Source organism: Geotrypetes seraphini, chromosome 3 (assembly GCF_902459505.1).
Source record: "Geotrypetes seraphini chromosome 3, aGeoSer1.1, whole genome shotgun sequence".
Classification (NCBI taxonomy): Eukaryota; Metazoa; Chordata; class Amphibia; order Gymnophiona; family Dermophiidae; genus Geotrypetes; species Geotrypetes seraphini.
This window is the reverse complement of record NC_047086.1, coordinates 410,068,067-410,089,963: the sequence shown is the minus strand read 5'-3', so window position 1 is coordinate 410,089,963 and position 21,897 is coordinate 410,068,067. Positions and strand designations below refer to the sequence as shown.

At 49.6% G+C, this 21,897-nt stretch overlaps 2 protein-coding genes across 3 annotated transcripts in view; one reads left to right on the top strand and one right to left on the bottom strand.

Annotated features, from left to right (window-relative positions):
- The window catches only part of CUL9 (cullin 9), a 535,945-nt gene extending 523,095 nt beyond the window's left edge, over positions 1–12,850 (top strand). The window contains exons 45-46 of the mRNA XM_033937681.1: positions 7,626–7,723; positions 11,083–12,850. Coding sequence (XP_033793572.1) covers positions 7,626–7,723; positions 11,083–11,305 — 321 coding nt within the window. The 3' untranslated portion in view covers positions 11,306–12,850. The remainder of the gene's footprint in view (positions 1–7,625; positions 7,724–11,082) is intronic.
- DNPH1 (2'-deoxynucleoside 5'-phosphate N-hydrolase 1) overlaps positions 11,368–21,897 on the bottom strand; it is an 81,439-nt gene continuing 70,909 nt past the window's right edge. For both annotated transcript variants that reach the window (XM_033938603.1, XM_033938604.1), the window contains 2 exons: positions 16,313–16,423; positions 11,368–12,905 (listed from right to left, as the gene is read on the bottom strand). In XM_033938603.1, the coding sequence (XP_033794494.1) occupies positions 12,751–12,905; positions 16,313–16,423 (266 nt within the window). In that variant the 3' untranslated portion in view covers positions 11,368–12,750. The remainder of the gene's footprint in view (positions 12,906–16,312; positions 16,424–21,897) is intronic.

The following is a 21,897-nucleotide window of genomic DNA, read 5'->3' as shown; positions in this document are numbered from 1 at the left end:
CAGTTTATGGAAGGAGCATAGAAAGAGGGAAGATACCATATGGAAGAGAGAGGACAGACACTGGATGGAAAGGGCAGAGAATGGAAGGGGCGAGACAGAGGGTGAACAGTAGATGAAAGGGGTAGAGAGAGGGTGACAGACATTGAATGGAAGTATGGGAGAGAGGAGGGACAGACGCTGAATGGAAGTGTGGGAGAGATGAGGGACAGACACTGAATGGAAGTGTGGGGGAGAGGAGGGACAGACACTGAATGGAAGTGGGGGAGAGGGGGAGCAGATGCTGGAAGGAAGTGGGGAGGAGAAAGAAAAAAGGGCACATGCTAGATTAAGGGAAGAGGATAGAGTTAGATACTGGAAGGGGTAATGGAAAGAGGTGGCAAGCTATAGGTAGACACAATGAAAGAGGGACATTGAGGACTGAATAGTAAGAAAGAATTTAGACAGAGGCAGAAAATAAATTGAGAAGGAAGAACAGGAGGAAGGGAGCGGAGAGAGATGCCTGAGCAGGGGGGAAGGGGAGGCAACAGATAACAGACCTGGGAGGAGGAAAAGAGGAAGGAGACAGATACCAGATCTGAGGGGAGAAAAGGAGGAGAGTGATATGCTAAAATCTGCTGGGAGGGAGGAAGGAAGGCGAGAAATAGGCAGAGGAAGGGGGGTTGTAAGCAGATTAGAAATACTAGAGAGAGAAAGGCCTGGACCAAAGGGGAAAGACAAGAGGCAGATGCAGGACTATAGGAGGTTCAGACAGAGGGGGAGAGACCCTGGGGAAGAACAGGGAGATTTAAGATCATAACAGAGGAGGGAGAGAGAGGGAGACCTGGAACAAAGGTACAAATGAGAACTGACACTGGATCTGGGGAGGGTAACAGAGGGAAAAGAGAAAGATCTGGACCCAAAGGGGATGGAGCTGGATTATGAAAGAAATGTTGGATGCGAAAGAAAGAAAGATTGGATGCACAGTCAGAAGGAAGTGCAACCAGAGACTCATGAAATCACCAGACAACAAAGGTAGAAAAAGCACAGTTACTTACCGTAACAGGTGTTATCCAGGGACAGCAGGCATATATTCTCACATGTGGGTGATGTCATCTACGGAGCCCCAGCGCGGACAGCTTTTCAAGCAAACTTGATTAAAGTTTCAAATTTGCTACACTGCACCACGCATGTGCATGCCTTCTTGCCCACTAGAGGGCGCATCCCCACCTCGTGGTCCTCAGTTCCATAACCAGCAAAGAAGCCATCCCCGGGGAGGTGGGCGGGTTGTGAGAATATATGCCTGCTGTCCCTGGATAACACCTGTTACGGTAAGTAACTGTGCTTTATCCCAGGACAAGCAGGCATGATATTCTCACATGTGGGTGACCTCCAAGCCAACCAAAAAAGGGCAGGTGGGAGGATGGCAATTTAGGAAAACAGGTTACGTAACACCGACTGGCCAAACCGGCCGTCGCTTCTGGACAAAGTGTCCAGACAGTAGTGGGAGGTGAACGTATGAACCGAAGACCAAGTGGCAGCTTTACATATGTCCTCCACAGGAGTAGACCGGAGGAAAGCAACAGAAGCTGCCATAGCCCTGACCTTATGCCCCGTGACTTGACCATGGAGCGTGAGACCAGCCTGAGCGTAGCAAAAAGAAATACAAGCAGCCAACCAGTTGGACAAGGTGCGCTTGGAAACAGGATGTCCCAACCGATTAGGATCAAAGGACAAAAACAATTGAGGAACCTTCCGATGAGACTTGGTACGTTGGAGATAAAAGGCCAACGCTCTCTTACAGTCAAGCGTGTGAAGCGCCGCCTCACCAGGATGAGAGTGGGGCTTCGGGAAGAACACTGGAAGAACAATAGACTGATTGAGGTGGAAATCAGACACAACCTTAGATAGAAATTTAGGATGGGTGCGAAGAACCACCTTGTCATGATGGAATACAGTAAAGGGCGGGTCCGCAACCAAAGCCTGTAGCTCACTAATCCGACGAGCAGACGTGAGCGCAAGTAAAAAGACCACCTTCCAAGTGAGAAACTTAAGAAGAGACTTGTCAATCGGCTCAAAAGGAAGTTTCATCAGTTGAGCCAAGACCACATTAAGATCCCAAACTACAGGAGGAGGTTTCAGAGGAGGATTAATATTAACTAAACTCCTCATGAAACGAACCACCAGAGGATGAAGAGAGAGAGAACGTCCCTCTAGATGCCGATGGAAAGCAGCAATAGCGCTGAGATGTACCCGGATGGAAGTTGTCTTCAGTCCAGACTCGGACAAATGCAACAAATATTCCAGAACCGAGGATACCGGAACCAAACTTGGATCCAGATGGTGCGAGGTACACCAGGATGAAAATCTGGTCCACTTCTGGGAATAACAAAGCCGAGTAGAGGCCTTTCGCGAGGCTTCCAACACCTCCCTGACCGCCGAAGTCAGGGGGAAAGGAACCAAGCCGTCAGATGTAATGACTGAAGATTGGGATGCAACAGCGAACCCCGACTCTGAGACAGCAGAGAGGGAAACACAGGCAGAAGTAGAGGCTCCCTGACACTGAGTTGAAGGAGCAGGGAGAACCAGTGCTGACGAGGCCAACGAGGCGCGATGAGAATCATAGTGGCTCCGGACGACTTGAGGTGAACCAATGTCCTCAAGATCAGAGGAAAAGGAGGAAACGCATAAAGGAATCTCCCTCCCCAGTCGAGAAGGAAGGCATCTGCCTCAAGACGGTCCTGGGAGTAAATTCATGAACAATAGAGGGGCAGTTTGTGAGTCTCCGGGGAGGCAAACAGATCCACCTGAGGCGTCCCCCAGCGGTCGAAGACCTCGCGCAGAACTCGGGAGTTTAGCGACCACTCGTGCGGCTGGAGAAGACGACTGAGTTTGTCGGCCAGACAATTCTTCTCTCCCTGAATGTAAACCGCCCGCAGGAAGATGTTCTGGGAGGTCGCCCATTCCCAAAGGCGCAAGGCTTCCCGGCACAGGGACCAAGAGCCCGTTCCCCCTTGCTTGTTTACATAATACATTGCCACTTGGTTGTCCGTCCATACCAGGACCACCTGATTGCGCAGCAGATGACCGAAGGATCGGGCTGCCAGAAAAATGGCACGAAGCTCCAACACATTGATGTGACAAAGACGGTCCTCCGCCGACCATAGCGCTTGAGTCCGCAGACCGTCGAGGTGAGCCCCCCACGCGTACTCCGAAGAGTCCGTGGTCAGGACCTTGCGATGTGGAGGGACGAGAAAGAGCAAACCCCCGGAAAGATTGGAAGAGTTGGTCCACCAACGGAGCGATCGTCTCAAGGAAGGAGTGACCGTTACAGGAAGGGAGAGCGGGTCTCGATCCTGACGCCACTGGGAGGCCAAGGTCCACTGAGGGAGTCTCAGATGCAATCGGGCAAACGGCGTGACATGAACTGTCGAAGCCATGTGGCCAAGCAGAATCATCAGCCGGTGCGCAGAGACGGAGCGCTGCAGCAGAATCTGACGGGTCAGGCGAAGCAGAGCCTCCAGTCTCGACGAGGGCAGGAATGCACGAAGGCGAACCGTGTCCAGCACGGCCCCGATAAACTGAAGGGATTGAGCCGGGCACAACTGCGATTTGGGAAAATTTACCTCGAACCCCAGACGGAGAAAAATGATAGTCTGTCGGGTCGCTGAGATAACCCTCTCCCGGGATGAAGCCTTGATCAGCCAATCGTCCAGGTAGGGGAAGACCTGCAGCCCCTGGGATCTTAGGGCAGCCGCGACCACCACCATACACTTCGTAAAGACCCAAGGAGACGAGGCCAGCCCGAAGGGAAGGACTCGATATTGGAGGTGCAACTCTCCCACCTGGAACCGTAGGTACTGGCGGAAGGCGGGATGTACCGGAACATGCGTATATGCTTCCATTAGGTCTAGGGAGCACATCCAGTCCCCCGAGTCTAGCAGAGGGTACAAGACTGGAAGGGACAACATACGGAACTTCTCCCGGACAAGGAACTTGTTGAGCCTCCGGAGGTCCAGAATGGGGCGTAAGTCCCCTGTCTTTTTCGGGACCAAAAAGTAACGGGAGTAAAACCCCCGTCCCCTTTGGTTCGGGGGCACATGCTCCACCGCCCGAAGGCCCAACAAGGACCTGGCCTCCGACAGGAGAAGAGGGAGCTGGTCTCAATAGCAAAGAGAAACCCCTGGCGGATGTTCCGGTGGCATGGATAAGAAATTCAGCGAGTAGCCCTCGGAGATGATCCGGAGCACCCAAGCGTCCGACGTGATCTCGGCCCAGGCTGGAAGAAAGGCCTGCAATCGGCCCCCGATAGGAAGGGGGTCCTTTGACAGTGCGGAGGGGGCCCGCCCCAACCGCGCATCACGTCAAAAAGACGGAGCGGGTTTAGATGCTCCTTGCGCCAGAGGCTTTGGTTGGGACGCCCTGCCCTGCTGCTGGGGACGTCGGGGCGGAGGCCTGGAGAAGGCCGGCGTCGACTTCTGCGGGTACCGCTGCGGAGGAGGTCTAAACGGCTTCTGCGGCGGAGCCCGGGGTTTGGGACGGACCAATGAGGCAATACAGCGCTCGTGTTCGGACAAACGCTTGGTCGCCGCCTCCAAGGATTCATCAAACAGCTCTGAGCCAACACATGGAAGATTGGCCAGACGTTCTTGCAAGTTTGGGTCCATATCCAGGGTACGGAGCCATGCCATGCGGCGCATGGCCACTGCGAAGGCTGACACACGAGAGGCGAGCTCAAATGCGTCATACACCGCATGGAAGAGGTAGAGACGCAGTTGAGACAAATTGGACATAAAAGCCCCAAAATCCTCTTTATGGGAATCTGGCATGACTCCATAATACCTCGGCAACGACTTCACCATCTGTCTCAAATAAGACGAGAAGGTGAATGCGTAATTTAGGACCCTGGTCGCCATCAAAGAGTTGGAATAGAGGCGACGACCAAACTTGTCCAAGGTCCGTCCCTCCCATCCGGGGGGAACCGCCGCCGAGACTCTGGAAGGCTGCGACTTCTTCAAAGCTGACTCCACCAGTAAGGACTGGTGGGACAGCTGTGCCTTGTCAAAGCCCTTGCACGGAACAGTGCGATATTTGGACTCCATCTTAGAAGGCACCGCTGTGACTGTAAGAGGGGAGTCAAGGTTCCTCAAAAAGGTCTGGTTAAGAACCTTATTAAGAGGGATCCGAGGCGTCTCTCGGGGAGGGGAGGGCAAATCCTGCTCCTCCAAAAACTCCTTGGTGTACTGTGATCCTGCTCCCAGATCAAGGTCCAAAGCCCTTCCCATATCCAGAATGAATCTAGAGAAAGAAGAGGGCTTCGAAGGCGGAGAGGGAGATCGAGACGAGCGCCTCGCCAAGAAGGAAGGAGAAGCCTCGCGTGAGTAACGAGGTTCCTTCCCCGTGCCAGACCCCGAACCCCAAGAAGCCGCACCGAGCGATCTGGACGGGGTCGGGGACCGCCCATGCCCCGAGGAACCCCTTCGGGAAGTCCCCGGGGTATGGGGCACCGAGGCACGCCCCTTTCGCCTTGGCGAAGAGTCCCTCGAGCACTCAACCTCAGACGAACGGAAAAGCCTCGGGTTATCGAGGCGCAGTTCGGAGACCCGCAGGGTCTCCGCCCCGGTCGGCGAGGAGCGACAGCGTCGTCGAGGAGAGGCCCGTTGGCGTTTGGGCTTCCTCGACCGACGCTTCGCCCGAGGCTGACCCGAGGGAGAGGAACCCCGGGAGGACCTTGACGAGGACGAAGAGAAAGAGATCCTCCGAACTCGCCGCACCTTGTACCGAGGCCGCACACTCCGCTCAGGCTGGTCAACCGAGGTCGAGGGCAAGGTCGGGGCCGAGGCCGAAAACCCCCCCGGGCCCGAAGTCGAGGGCACCGAGACCGAGGTCACCGACGCCGGGGCAGCCGAGGCCGAAGCCTGCTGAAGGTGCGTGAGGGCCCCGGACAGCTCCGAGGCGATAAGAGCCCGGAGTAAGTCCTGGAAGACGGGAACCCCCATCATAGTTGGCAGATCCGGGGCCGTCGGGTGCTCCCTCGAGGGCGACCTCGGTACCGAGTATTCCCGCGGGGCACCCGACTTCGGCGCTCGGGGCGGGGCCGAGGACGACCCACCCGCCGAGGAACTCGAGGATGGCTTCTTCGAGGCTGAAACTGAAGAAGGAAGTGAGGACTTACCCTTCGCCGACTTCGGGGTCGAAGACACCGGCTTCGACGCCGCGGGCTCCCGGGGCGAGGATGAAGGAGTCGAGGCCGAGGTCAAGGCCGGGGCCGAAGCCGAGGCCGACGTCGAGGCCTTCCCCACCGCGGGGTCAACTGCAAAGAGCTCTGCCATACGAGCCTGACGGCGGCGGAGAGCTCTCCGCTGAAAAGTGGAGCACCGGGAACAGGTGTCGGTGGGGTGCTCAGGGCCCAGGCAACGCAATCACCACCGGTAAGGATCGGTAATCGAAAGGAGCCGATCGCACCGGGTGCACTTTTTAAAGCCCGTCACAGGACGGGACATGGGCCCAAAAACCTGCCGGGAACAAGCGAGGTCCCGCGGCCGCGGCTACCGGGAGCCCCCGGAGCCGAACGGAAAAGTTTTATTTATTTATTTATTTTTTTTGACGAAAAACTGAAATAAATAAAAAGAACAAGAAAAACACAGCGACCGAGTCGAAAAAAGGACACAGCCGCGGTGACAGAAGGCAAAACTAAGAGCACAATTTCCACAGGGCTTCTGGCTCCGCGGAAGAGAATGAACTGAGGACGAGGTGGGGATGCGCCCTCTAGTGGGCAAGAAGGCATGCACATGTGTGGTGCAGTGTAGAAAACTTGAAACTTCAATCAAGTTTGCTTGAAAAGCTGTCCGCGCTGGGGCTCCGTAGATGACGTCACCCACATGTGAGAATATCATGCCTGCTTGTCCTGGGATAAAAAGATTTTATTTTCAATTTAGTGATCAAAATGTGACCGTTTTGAGAATTTATATCTGCTGTCTATATTTTGCACTATATTTGTCTATTTTTCTATAGTTACTGAGATGACATTGCATATTTTAAAGTAATCTGCCTTGACATCTTTGAAAAAAAACCCAAACTCGTAAATGATCATTATCATTTTCTCTGCGTACAATGTTCTTTGTGGATATTTTAAAATTTTATGTTTACCATTATGAATTAATAAGATGTGTGTACATGAAAAATGAATGGAAAAAATTAGGGGCGGGATTGGGGCAGGGCTGAATATTAATAGATGTACCCATTTTGATGAAAAAAATAAATGGTCACGTTATGCATGCTATACTGATATACAAGTTTTAATCTCAGTTTCCACCTGCTGGTAGAAGTGAGGCATATTACCCATCCGTAAAGGAACTATACTGGTCTATCAAACAAAACAGAAAATGAAGTTGTTTTCAGTGGCCCCGTCACCATTAGATCAAGCACCAGCAAACTTGCACCTATCTGAATTTGCAGAGTGGGAGGAAATGCATTTCTTTTCTTGCTGTGGTGTTGCGTTGCCTGCAGAGTCCAATTGTGCTTTGTTTTGTTTCTAACATGGTCGGCATTCTGTTTTTGAGGTGGGGATCCTGTTGGCATATAGCTTTCTAACTTAGTTTTCTTTGTTCAGTTTGCCAGTAATTTCCATTTTACCTGTTTGCTGACAGGATTTTCGTATTGGATTCCAGTTCCGACCAGACCTTGATCACAGAGGGTTGAAGTTATCAAATATACCAGCCAAAGCCCCTGCATTTGCCTATAAAGAGTGAGTATTTGGAGACAAGGAAGCTATGCTTAAAAAAAAAAAGAATAGGGTTTCCAGGGTATGCCCCTAGTATTGGGAACAGGATCCCACCATCAGAAGGAGAAACACAAGGAATAGCATAGGCTGTTGCTGCTGCTGTCCAGAAGGAAGGAGCTTCTTTGTTCCTATAGGAAGCTTGGGTGGCTCTGTGGGTGCTAGAGCACCCTCAATTAGGGTTACCGATGTCTGGATTTACCTGGACGGGTTTTGCAAACCATTGAGCTTGGGGGTCACATCTGCATGTGCAGATGCCCTCCAGACGCAGCCCCAAAGAGACGAGGTTTATTTGGGACCAGGGTTGGGGAGTACAACAGGGCGGGGCTATGCACCCTCTTTTTAATAAAAATTCTGCTACCCCCTACTCCCAATATTCTTTCCAGCACTGACCAGACATCACAGCTGAAATATTCCTGATGTAGAGCTGCAGGGGAAAGCAAGGAAGTAAGGCTGTGCCTCTGAGGCTCCTGCCTATTGGTCAGATATTTCTCAGCCAGCCAATAAGCTACAGAGGAGGCAGTAGCTTAGGAGACACCATTGGTCAGACACTCCAGTAGGCTTCTGGGGAAAGCAGGATGGAAGTTTCTGCAACTATTGGCTGAGCAATGGGTTCATAGCAGGTTGCAGAGGCGTGCAGCAGGAAGATAAGAGTAGACGCAGGCACTGAGAGCTGGAAGGGAAGAGCTATGGACCGTGCAAGGGAGAACAGAACTGAATTCAGGTGGGAGGGGACCTGGGCTGTAATACAAAGATAAGAGGAACAGTTTGGGCTTCAAGAACAGGGGGGCCAACAGGCTAAGAAAAGGTTGGAAGGATGGAAGTGGCAGGAATGGTGAGACTAGGAAGAAAGAAATAAGAACAAAATCATTTTCAAATCAATCAGCCGAGTGGGAGATATTCAAGTTTTATTAGATTTTTATAGACCACCTATCAAGGTTATCAAGTGGTTTTACAATCAGGTACACAAGCATTTTTCCCTATCTGTCCTTGCGGGCTCACAATCTATCTAGCGTACCTGGGGCTATGGAGGACTGAGTGACTTGCTCAGCGCGGGGTTTGAACCCACAACCCCAGGGTAGCTCCAACCACTGCGCCACACACTCCTCCTTACTAATTGGGCTAGGTAAGTTTTGGGTAGCTGCTGGTATGTGCTAAACTAAACTAAACCTTAGGTTTGTATACCGCATCTTCTCCACGATTGTAGAGCTCGGCACGGTTTACAGGACTAAGATAGAATGGAACTCAAAGGATGATTGTGGATTAAGAGTAAAGGAGGAATAGAGGTTTTAGGTACCAGAGAGGGGGGAGGTGTTACATTTTTCAGAAAAGCCAAGTTTTCAGATGTTTTCGATAGAGTTGGAGGGAGCTCGAATTTCGGAGAGGGGATGTAAGGTTGTTCCAGAGCTCGGTGATTCTAAAGGTGAGGGATATCCCTAGTTTTCCAGCATGGTATATACCTTTTATAGACAGGAAGGATAGTTTTAATTTTGGGGAGGATCTGGTGGAATTGGGATTAGAGGAATTCCAAGATAGTGGAATAACGGGAGGAAGAATGCCACAAAGGATCTTGAAAGTTAGGCAGGCACATTTGAAGTGGACCCTGGAGATTATTGGAAGCCAGTGAAGCTTGGACAAAGTGGTGAGACGTGATCAAATTTACTTTTTGCGAAAATAAGCTTAGCCGCAGCATTCTGAATCTGTTGGAGTCTGAGGAGGCTTTTCTTAGTTAGGCTTAAGTAGATAGAGTTGCAATAGTCTAATCTGGAAAGGATGATGGATTGTACAAGGACGGCAAAGTGTTTTTGATGGAAACAGGATCTCACTTTCCTCAGCATATGAAGGCTAAAGAAGCATTTTTTTTACCAGGGAGTGGAGGTGGTCATTGAAGGATAGTGAGGCGTCCACGATGATGCCCAGAACTTTGCTTGAGAACTCAAGCTGTAGTGTGGGGCCGGAGGACAGTGGAATGGAGGTGGGTAAATGGTCTAATATTGGACCGAGCCAAAGTAGTTTTGTTTTGGACTCATTTAGTTTCATTTGAACAGTGAGGGCCCAGTTTTGGAGGTTCGATATACATGAGGATATGTTCTTGGAGAGGTTAGTGAGGTTCGAGTCGGTCTCAAACCTCACTAACCTCTGCTCTTTCAGTCACTGGTATCTTATTAGGATGGGGAAGGGGAGAAAATTGTGCAAGGATGGAATACCAGGTCCTCAAAATCTCCTTTTTTAAAAATGTACTTTCTTTTAGCAGCTCTGATCTTGAGAGAAGCACTGTTTCCATTGCTCACAAAAATTACAAATATTAGTTCCCCAGGCCCTAGAGTGGCAAGAGACCACTGGCAGTATTGGGTCAAGCTCTGTCACAAACTCTTAACTTTTTTCTTGCTCCTCTCTTTGCTCTTGTTAAAGCTCTGCAACCATCCCCCAAGTCTCAACTCAGCTCCTTTGAGTTGGATGCTTGTTCCTTGGCCACTGCAGCAAGATTCTGCAGGCTTAGTATGAGTGCATGGTCCTGTGCCTTGGCCTGCTAAAACATGTTCTCCCCCTTAGCAAGTAATCTTTCTGAGCAGGTGACAAAGATGTGGACTCTGTAGGTAGAAGGTGGTGCTGTAAAAGGGGATGGGGAACCAGTCCTAGAGCAGGGGAATGATCCAAGCTTGTTCTCAATAGAGAGTCACAAATGGAAGATGAGTTATATCTATAAACATTAGAAAGTCTTACATGTAGAGGAGAGTGAGAAGTGGGAATCTCTAAAGGGATGGGTGAGGCAAACCTCCATCGAACAGCAGCTGGCTAGAGAAAAGTACATCGGAGCTTATTGAGGATAGGAGGGAAGTAGAAGGCTGGGTTGGGTCAAGGGAAAATGAGCAGAACAGGTGTAAAAAGATGTAGGGAGTGAAGCAGGAAGCGAGTTATCAAACTCCCTATCCCCAAACATAAAACATCAAATTTTACCTATGCAGGAGAAAAGGGGTGGGGGGAAGAAATTAGGGGAAATAGAGTGTGGAGTAGATGGACTGAGGAAGAGAGGGACTGGTTGGAGAAACATTCTTGAAGAGAGCGACAGTATGATACTAACAAGCTGCGAGGGGGAGGAGAGAGTGGCAGGACCCTAACTTTTGCTATGTCCACGTTACCTGCCCTGCTCTTGACATTTAGATACAGGCTGGTCACTCACTACCAGGTGTACTTTGTTTTTCCATTTTTTTTCATTTCCAAATGAGGGGAAATTTGTTATGAGTTATGAGCTGAGCGCCCCCAGTCATTTTCAAAAGTTGGCTCCTATGTGGATATTAATAGGGCAATTACTTTTTTTTTCCTAGGCTGAAATGTGATGGTGGTTCAAACTCTCCAGACACAGATGAGGGAGATGAAGACAAAGATGGGGAGGAGGAGGAGGATGAAGACTACGTCCCTGAGTGGCATGAGGAGTATGATGATGAGGACATTGATGATGACAACTTCTCATATGATGATGAATCGGAGAACCTAGATCAAGATGACTTTTTCTTTGATGATGACGACGATGGAGAGGCCTACGAATAGCTGACCTTCCCACTAGAGGTCTTGCTCTATGTCCAATGCCATTTCTCTTTTTGCTACCCAACCATCATGCCCACAAATTTCCATGCAGCAACGCCCATCTGGGCTTTGAGTGACTGTAACAGCATAACCATCGACATTACCACCCTCATCCCAGATCCCAGGTGTGGGTGTTAGCTGCCATCCCTAGTCGAGAGACATGTTTTCTCTACAGCGTACACCTGCTCCCCAGAGGCAGTGCACATGAGGGCAAGTCTGACACTCTAATGGACTTACCTGCAACAAACTGTGAACTTGTCGACTGTTCTCTGGTGTAGAGAACCTGACCAAGAATTAGTAACCATAAGGATGATGACAGATAATTTCCTGTTAAAGTCAAGACTTAGAGCTATCAGTTGTATCTCTTAGTTTGAAGGAGCTAGGGCGCTGTATGTTTCAGCAGTGTCCCAGTGTTAGGGATGAAGGGTATTGAGGTCTTAGCACTGTCTCTAAACATGAAGAGAGTGAGGGATGCAGGTATCAGCAATGTTTGTGGGGGGGGGGGGGGGAGAGAGAGCAAGGTGATATACAGGAACTCAGAGCCTTCAAGTCTAAGCTGTGCCCAGTGTGTGGGAGGGAAGCTGTGAAAAAGGTCAGGCAGTAGATCTCAGCAGCAGCATTTCCTAGGGTAAGAAGCAACAAGTATGAAACTTGCTATTGTTGGTGATGTCTGCATGAAAAGGGATATGTAAGGAGCTCTAACATGAGAAGGAAGCTGGGGAGGGGGGGGCTACAGCTTGGCAGGTCAGTGTCAGATTGGAGGGAGTGCTAAAGCTGTATCAGTCTGACAAGGGAGGTTTATAGCTCTTGGTGTGAATTGAGGGTCTATAAGGGACAGTGTTTGCAAGAGAGGATAGGGAGGAGGTAGGAACTGTAGCTCTCAGCATGAACTGAGAGTCTGAGGGCAGCATGAATATATTTTGAGAGCTATTCCCAACAATTCAGAGGGGGGGTCCCCCATTCTTCGGTCTTGGTTAGGGGTGCTGGATTTACCTCTACCAGATTCTGTGCACTTCAAGGCTCTTTTTCAGTCTCTCATTTTTTGCTGTATGTTGAGAATTTAGTGTAAGGTTTGTTAGCATGAGGCAAGGCTTGTCCTCTTGCACTGACGTAAGATTGTGTCCACAGAGGAAGATATAGCTTTTGAAGAATGACACACAACAAAATACAAAGTGATGTACCTTGAGTTTACTAAATAAATCACTTTCTTTGAATAATTTTGCCGTTGTGCTTCATTCCCCATCCCATCCCTTCCCTTCCTGCTGTAACCTCTTCACGGTCCAGAAAAGGCCAAGTTTCATCTCACACTGCCAGGGAGCAGGCCTCTGCGGTGGCTTCAATCCCCTCTGAACTGTGCTGCTGCTGCAATTACCTAGTAATAAGAGTACTCCTACTCTGGTCAGAGCTCTTTAGACAGATGCTGAAACCTGCGAATGGTGCAGCACTGTGGGGAAGTGACTTGTAAAGTACTCTTCTAGGATTTTTTCAATCTCCTCTTCCTCCTGGTAATCTCTGACCAAAAAATGGTCCCCATTTTCTGCACCTCGGACCATTGCTGACAAAACTGCAAAACAAAAAGCATTAATGTACACAGATTTATATAGTCACCTAGCATTTGTTAAAGTGTATAAAAGAAGTTCCAATAAACCGTATAGAAAATGAAGACACTGGAAAAGAAGAAATAAGAGCATGAAGCTAAAGCATATGGGCACTGAATCAGAGAAATCTGCAGGGAATGCCTGAGAACCAGGAAAGGTTGAGGATGAGAAAGCTGATGACTCTGAATCCTCAATAGGCCCAAAGAAAATATGAATCCACACCTACAATCTGGTTTTCAATTTATTTTCAGTTCAATATTAGGCTCTGGACATGCAGCACTGCATTGGTAGAGACTGAAGCAAGAACCATTATTTATCTAATTACAGCGCTAACTTAGGGCTCCTTTTACAAAGGTGCGCTAGCGTTTTTAGCGCACGCACCGGATTAGCACCCGCTACCTGAAAAACTACCGCCTGCTCAAGAGGAGGCGATAGCGGCTAGCGCGCGTGCTATTCCGCTCCTTAAGGCCCTAACGCACCTTTGTAAAGGGAGCCCATAGTAAATGACGGCAGAAAAAGACCTGAATGGTCCATCCAGTCTGCCCAAACTACTCTCTATAAATTAATGATTTAATTTAAATTGTCCTTTTTCTTAGATATTTCTGGAAAGTGATAAGGCAGTTTGGTAGATCTCTTGACTGACTGAGTTTTTAAGTTTATTTTATGAGCAGTCGCCAATTCAAGAGATCTACCAACCTCCTTATCACTTTCCAGTTAAGTTGATTTTGTTATGTTTTATGCACTATATCTTCACTAAGGCGGCAGGGACTGTGATATGCTATGATGGTCCCGGTGGGTCTGAGCAGTCACATATACAATACAAAATATTGTTTGTATTCTAACCTGGGATTTTAGGTAGATAATATTAGCGATAATCCCAGAGATATTTTATAAACTCCTTATGTGTTTATTAATTTAAATATTTCTGGGCCAGAAAACCAGAGCTCTGTCCAGTACTTTCTTGATGGGTTAGGTAGGGTTTTAGTCCTCTGACCCACTAGAGTTTGCCATAAGCGTTTTTCACGATGCCTTGCATGTGTATTGTCATATCCAGGTTTGGGTCTAGCCATATTCCTAGGTTTCTCACTCCATCCGTGGATGATTTTATGGTGTTGCTCTTCATAGTTAGTTGGTAATTTGGGCTGCCCCCCCAACCTCCCCACACACACACACATTTGTTAATTAGAAGTAGTTCAGTTATTTATTTCAGTTTTCTATACCATTCTCCCAGGACAGCTCAGAACGGTTTACATTTATTCAGGTACTGAAGCATTTTTTTCCTGTCTGTCCCGGAAGGCTCACTATCTAATGTACCTGGGGCAATGGGGGGACTTAAGCGCCCAGGGTCACAAGGAGCAGTGTGGGTTTGAATCCACAACCCCAGGGTGCTGAAGCTGTAGCTTTAACCACTGTGCCACAATCTCCTCCTGTTTCCCCTATTAGATACTAGTCTATTTGGAACCAACTGAAGATTTTCTGTAGGCCTATCTGGATCTTCTGCTTAGTCTTCACGTCCCGTTTGGGATGACCAGTTGGATGTCATCTGCATAGATGTTGCATTCCCATCCTTGTTCTCTGATGAATTTCCCCAGTGGTTGGAGGAAGATGTTGAACAGCATGGGTGACATGGTTGATCCCTGTGGTACGCCTATGTCCGCTTCTTTCCAGTTGCTTGTAGTCCTCTGCCATTCTACTCTTGTTAGTCTTTTAAATAGAAAAGATTTTATCTATGCCATGACTTTTCCTTTGGAGCCTAATTCTCTGCATCTCAATTTCAGAAGTGTGTGTTGGACTAGATCAAAGACTGCTGAGAGTTCCAGGAACCCCACCCAGCAGCACGTCCTCGCCTTTAGCATGGTGTTTAAGAACCGAGTCCTGCACCACTACTAGTTCTATTTCCATGCTCAAGTGTCTTCTGAACCCTGATTGGGTCTGGTCTAGCTTTGATGAGTTTTCTAGGAAGTCTGATATTTGTTGGCAAGCCAGTTTAGCTATTAGTTTAGATACCCATGGTTGGTTGGCTACCAGTCTGTAATTGGAGAGATCTTCTAGGTCTTTTCCTTTGTCTTGATGACTAAGAGTTTCCATTTAAGTGGGATCTCTCCAGACTATAGTGATATAACACTAATGTCAGTGAGGTAGGTGAGTCCTAGGCTTTCAAGTTCTCTCATCAGGTGTATTGGGCTTGTGTCAAGGTTATGGTGGGCCTGTTTTCACTCTTCTTAGTAGTTTCTTCACCTGGATCTCTGTGATTGGTTCAAACTCTTCCATTGTGTCTCTTGTTTTCCTTGTATGTTTATTGATATGTTGTTCTTTAGGTCATTACCTTTCTGTATCAACTTCTCTGTGAAGAAGTCGCTGAATTCTTTGCTAGTTAGGGAGCTTTTCATGGTGATTTTCTGGTTTTTTCCCTAGTAAACTATATACTACTTGGTACAGTGTTTTTGTGGTGTTTCCAGATATTCTTCTCTTTATGTATCTTCCTGATTTAAATTCTGTTGACTCTAAGCCAGATTTTTTTTAACGTCCTTGTCCTCGTTAGATTTCCTCCGTTTTCTTTTCTCTCTTTTTAGCTTCATGGTTTCTTTTAATGGGGTGAATCCATCTTTCCTTTTGTTTAGTTTTTGTATTTTTAATAGGGCTACATCTTCTAGACTTTGGTCTAGACTAGAGCCTCATCCCAGAGGTCTTACCTGTCCTGTAAGGTCTGCATTCTCAGTCTCTATATCTGGTGCTGTCTATAAAGCCTTTCCCTATTCTGGGTCTCGTTCTGGTGGTCTTTTGTTGTTTCCTACTTTCTGGTTGTCTTATCCCGAATCGTATTTGGTGGTGGTCTGTCTACAACACTTTTATAGCTGTGGGGTTGCAGTTCCCTATATCTTCCTCCCTGCCAAACAGTACATCTAAAGCAGTGCTCTCAAACTCAAACCCTTGGCAGGGCCACATTTTGGATTTGTAGGTACTTGCAGGGCCTCAGAAAAAAATAGTTAATGTCTTATTAAAGAAATGATAATTTTGCATGAGGTAAAACTCTTTTTAGTTTATAAATCTTTCCTTTAACTGATTTATAAACTATAAAGAGTTTTACCTCATGCAAAATTGTCATTTTTTCTGCAACCCTCACAGTTAAAGTTTAACATCTTTCCTTTCTCAGACCTGACCCATTTCAATCACTATATTGAAAATAAAATCATTTTCCCTAACTTTGTTGTCTGGTGATGATTAGACCAATAAAAAGGTATCACCTTGTTTTCTTTCTTTTTAGCTACACTTTAAAATTAAATGTGAACTAAATGCACATTGTAAATGATAGAAGATAAGGATAAAAATTGTCTACTCATTACACACAAAAGTCATTTGTCCAAGGTCTCACCTCGCCCAGATGTTGAACAGAATAGACACAAAACTGTCTTTTTCATGGCCACAGCATGTCCCAGCTCATAGCCCACTCCCAACGAAGGCTGAGTGACTTCTGCCACCACAACTGCCAAAAAAAGAAGCAGGACTGTGACACTATCTTGGCTGCTCTTCTTTAAACCTTTTCTAGCGCCACTACTACCTCCTAGGCCATGATTTTTTCATTATCCCAGGACAAGCAGGCAGCATATTCTTAACGCATGGGTGACGTCACCGACGGAGCCCTCGGTACGGACCTTTTTAACTAGAAAGTTCTAGTTGGCCGCACCGCGCGTGCGCGAGTGCCTTCCCGCCCGACGGAGGAGTGCGTGGTCCCCAGTTTCTTCGTTTCCGCGGAGCGAAGAAGACGTGTGTTTTTCAACTCCGTTGAAATCCTCTTTTTGCCTTCCCGCTCGCGTTATTTTTTTCGTTTTATTCACCTTCGGGTGCTTTTTTCTTTCAGTTAAAAAAATATATATATATATATATTTTCTTTTTGCTTTATTTTTCGTTCCTGCCCCGGCGGGGCCTGTTGTCACGATCCAGGCCTCGGGGTTTGATTTTGCGGAGGCCGTCTTCCCATTCATGCCCCCGCAGCCCGGTTTTAAGAAGTGCCAGCGGTGTGCACGCCCGATCTCCCTCACTGACCCACACAATTGGTGTTTACAGTGCTTGGGACCGGAGCATCGGGCGGACTCCTGCACCCGCTGTGCCACTCTTAAGAAACGCACTCCGAAGAATCGTCAAATCCAACAAAATTTACTTTTCGGCACCGGCCCGACTATGGACTCGACTTCTTCACCTGCGGCACCGTCGAAATCGGCACCGACCACTTCGACACCGCCTGAAACGACATCGGCGCCACCAGCGCCAGGTAAGCCGGCTAAGAAGCCTTCCACCCTTGAGCGCCCTCCCACCTCGGTGGCAACACCAGTCCTTTCGGCTCCACGCCGCCCCAAAAAACGCTCCGCTCCGATATCGGTGAGTGCCTCGTCATCGGCCTCCTCATCGCCGGAGCGTAGAGCGGCACCCATGGAACCAAAGAAGAAAAAAGTGGTTCCGGTGCCACCCCTGGATGACCGCATTGCGGCCATCCTCCAGGATAAGTTGCAGGAACAACTCCAACAGCAACTTAAGCAGCTCTTACCCTCTATCTTGGCACCGCTGCTTTCGGTACCAGACCGGCCCGAGCCCCGCACCGTCCAACCGGTATCCACTCCATCGGTACCTATGGACTCCTCCATGCCCATTCTCTCGGCGTCGCATCTCCATACCCATGCCGAGACTATCGCCTTGACGACGACCGATCCTCCTCGGGACCGAACAGGGCACCGGTCTTCCCGCGACCCTGACCGGCACCGCTCTTCCCGGGACCGAGACAGACAAAGGTCTTCATCCCCCGGTACCGTCTCGGTACGCTCAGGCAAGTCTTTGTCTAAAACTCGCCATACCGAGCCTTCCACTCCGGTCTCTCGACACGCACACACCGATGTCAGAGACCCGGACCTATGGGAAGAATCCCCTCCCGGTACCGAGGAGGATGCCTCGTCGTCGGACGAAGAGCCTTCGGCCCCCGATACCACATCTAAACCTGAACAATCTTCCTTTTCTAAATTCCTCAGGGAGTTGTCGGGGGCCTTATCTTTGCCTCTGGAATCTGACTCTAAGAAGTCACAAGCTTTCCTGGAGGCATTGGATTTCGATCAACCTCCCAAAGAGTTCCTAAAGTTGCCCGTGCATGATATCCTACGGGAAACTTTTTATAAAAATTGGGAGAACCCGCTGACTATCCCTGGGGCCCCCCGTAAACTGGACAGCCTCTATAGGGTTATACCAATCCCGGGATTTGATAAAACCCAACTGCCCCATGAATCTCTCCTGGTGGAGTCCACTTTAAAAAAGACTCAGGGCTCTAGTGTTTATGCCTCCACCCCTCCTGGCAGAGAGGGCAAAACAATGGACAAGTTTGGCAAGCGACTTTACCAGAACGCCATGCTTGCCAACAGAGCTAACAACTACTCATTCCATTTCTCCTTCTACCTGAAACATCTGGTCATGCAACTCTCCGCCATGCAGAAGTACCTGCCAGAACACAAAGTTCCTCTATTCCAGCAGCATATCTCCAGCCTGCTCCAACTGAGAAAATTTATGGTGCGCTCTATCTATGACTCTTTTGAGATCACCTCCCGTGCATCTGCCATCGCTGTGGCTATGCGCCGCCTGGCCTGGCTCAGGGTCTCTGATTTGGACGTCAACCATCAAGACCGACTAGCCAACGCCCCATGTCTGGGTGATGAATTATTCGGAGAGTCCCTGGATACCACCACGCAGAAACTCTCAGCCCATGAGACCAGATGGGACACTCTCATAAAACCTAAGAAAAAGGCTCCACCTGCTCGTCCTTACAGACCACAGACCTCATATCAGCGCAGGTTCTCCGCTAGGCCGCTCAATCCACCTTCACAGCAACCTAGGCGGGCCCGCCAACACCAGCACACCCAGGCTCGTGCCCAGTCTAATCAACCTGCCAAGCCTCTTCCTCCTGCCAAACCATCTCAGCCCTTTTGACTCCTCTCTCCAGGGCTTAGCCAGTCTTCCACCCTCATTGCCTCTTCCTCAGCCAATCGGAGGCAGGCTCCACATCTTCCTCAGCCGTTGGGAGGTCATCACATCGGACCAGTGGGTCCTCAACATCATCCGCCACGGCTACTCTCTCAACTTCCAGACTCTTCCACCAGACAATCCTCCCGTAGAGTCTGCTTCTCATTCAACTCAAACCCCCCTCCTCCTGAGGGAGGTCCAATCCCTCCTTCTTCTCAATGCCATCGAAGAAGTGCCTCCGGAACAAAGAGGCCGGGGATTCTACTCCCGTTACTTCCTAGTTCCAAAGAAGACAGGAGACCTCCGTCCCATTCTCGATCTCAGGGACCTCAACAAGTGTCTAGTCAGGGAGAAATTCAGAATGCTCTCCCTTGCCACGCTTTACCCTCTTCTCTCTCAACACGACTGGCTATGTTCCCTGGACCTCAAAGAGGCCTACACTCACATCCCAATCCATCCAACTTCACGTCGCTACCTGCGATTCCAGGTACACCACTGCCATTATCAGTACAAAGTGCTACCTTTTGGCCTCGCTTCATCACCCAGGGTGTTCACCAAATGCCTCATTGTGGTGGCGGCCTTCCTCAGGTCTCACAACCTCCAGGTGTTCCCCTACTTGGACGATTGGTTAGTGAAAGCACCTACGTCTCCACTTGTGCTACAAGCCACTCATTTTACCATCTCTCTCCTCCATCTTCTGGGGTTCGAGATCAACTACCCCAAGTCGCATCTGCTTCCCACACAGCGCCTTCAGTTCATTGGAGCAGTTCTCGACACCACACTAATGAGGGCGTTCCTCCCCTCCGATCGTCAACGGACTCTGCTCCACCTTTGTCGTCAGGTGCTCCTTCATCACTCCATTTCTGCCAGACAGATGATGGTCCTCCTGGGCCACATGGCCTCGACGGTCCATGTGCTTCCCCTGGCACGACTCCACCTCAGGACACCTCAATGGACTCTGGCCAACCAGTGGTCACAGACCTCGAATCTTCTTTCTCATCCCATCTCTGTGACATCGTCTCTTCAGCGATCTCTACAATGGTGGTTGAACTCCTCAAATCTTTCCAGGGGTCTTCTTTTTCATCTGCCCCCTCATTCCATGATCATCACCACGGATGCCTCCCCTTATGCATGGGGAGCTCACCTGGGAGATCTACGCACCCAAGGTCTTTGGACCCCACAGGAGCGTCTACATCACATCAATTTCCTAGAACTGAGAGCTATGTTCTACGCTCTCAAGGCCTTCCAGCACCTTCTCTGCCCTCAGGTTCTTCTCCTATGCACAGACAACCAAGTCGCCATGTACTACATAAACAAACAGGGCGGCACCGGGTCTCGCCTCCTTTGTCAGGAGGCTCTCCGCATTTGGACCTGGGCCACGGCCCGCAGTCTCTTCCTCAAGGCTGTCTATATCCAGGGCGAACAGAACACCCTGGCCGACAATCTCAGCCGCATCCTTCAACCTCACGAGTGGACTTTGGATCCTCCCACGCTCCACTCAATCTTTGCTCGCTGGGGCACTCCGCAGGTGGACCTATTTGCAGCTCCTCACAACCATCAGCTGCCCCAGTTCTGCTCCAGACTCTTCTCTCCTCACCGTCTGGCCCCGGATGCATTCCTGCTCGACTGGACGGATCGATTCCTCTATGCCTTTCCTCCACTACCTCTGATGTTGCGGACGTTATCCAAACTCCGCAGGGACAGGGCCACCATGATTCTCATCGCTCCTCGGTGGCCTCGCCAACACTGGTTTCCTCTTCTGCTTCAGGGAGCCCATTCCTCTTCCTGTGTTTCCTACTCTACTTACGCAACAACATCAGTCTCTACTGCATCCCAATCTGTCTTCGCTCCACCTGACAGCTTGGTTTCTCTCGGGCTGACCTCTCCAGGAAATCTGTCTCAGCCTGTCCGTCTCATTTTGGACGCCTCCAGGAAACCGGCCACCCTCCAATGTTACCATCAGAAGTGGACCAGGTTCTCCTCTTGGTGCCTCCGTCATCATCACAACCCCACCTCTTTAGCGGTGGAAACTGTTCTGGACTACTTGCTCTCCCTGTCCAACGCAGGCCTCAAGTCTACCTCAATCAGAGTACATCTCAGTGCCATCACGGCATTTCATGAGCCTATCCTAGGAAAACCTCTTACGGCTCATCCACTGGTTTCCCGGTTCATGAGAGGCCTCTTCAATGTCAAACCACCTCTGAAGCCTCCTCCGGTCGTCTGGGACCTGAATGTGGTTTTATCAGCCCTCATGAAACCCCCTTTTGAGCCTCTTGCCTCAACTTCGCTCAAACTTCTGACATGGAAGGTGCTTTTCCTCATTGCCATCACCTCTGCCAGGAGGGTTAGTGAGCTGCATGCACTGGTCGCCGATCCACCGTTCACTGTTTTTCACCATGACAAGGTGGTTCTGCGTACCCATCCAAAGTTCCTTCCCAAGGTAGTCTCGGCTTTTCACCTCAACCAGTCTATTGTGTTGCCTGTTTTTTTCCCGAAACCTCATTCACATCCCGGGGAACAGGCATTGCACAGTCTTGATTGCAAGCGTGCCCTGGCTTACTATCTTGATCGTACAAGGGCTCACCGCTTGTCCCCTCAGCTCTTCCTGACCTTCGACCCTAATCGTCTGGGTCGACCGGTCTCTAAACGGACGCTATCCAACTGGCTTGCAGCTTGCATCGCGTTCTGCTATGCTCGGGCCGGTCTGTCACTGGACGGTGCTGTCACTGCCCACAGGGTGAGAGCTATGGCCGCTTCTGTTGCTTTCCTCCGTTCCACACCCATTGAGGAAATCTGCAAGGCGGCCACCTGGTCCTCAGTTCACACATTCACTACTCACTACTGTCTGGATGTTTTCTCCAGACGGGATGGGCACTTCGGCCAATCTGTACTTCAGAATTTATTTTCCTAATGGCCAACCATCCCTCCTCCCTCTTTGTTAGCTTGGAGGTCACCCATGCG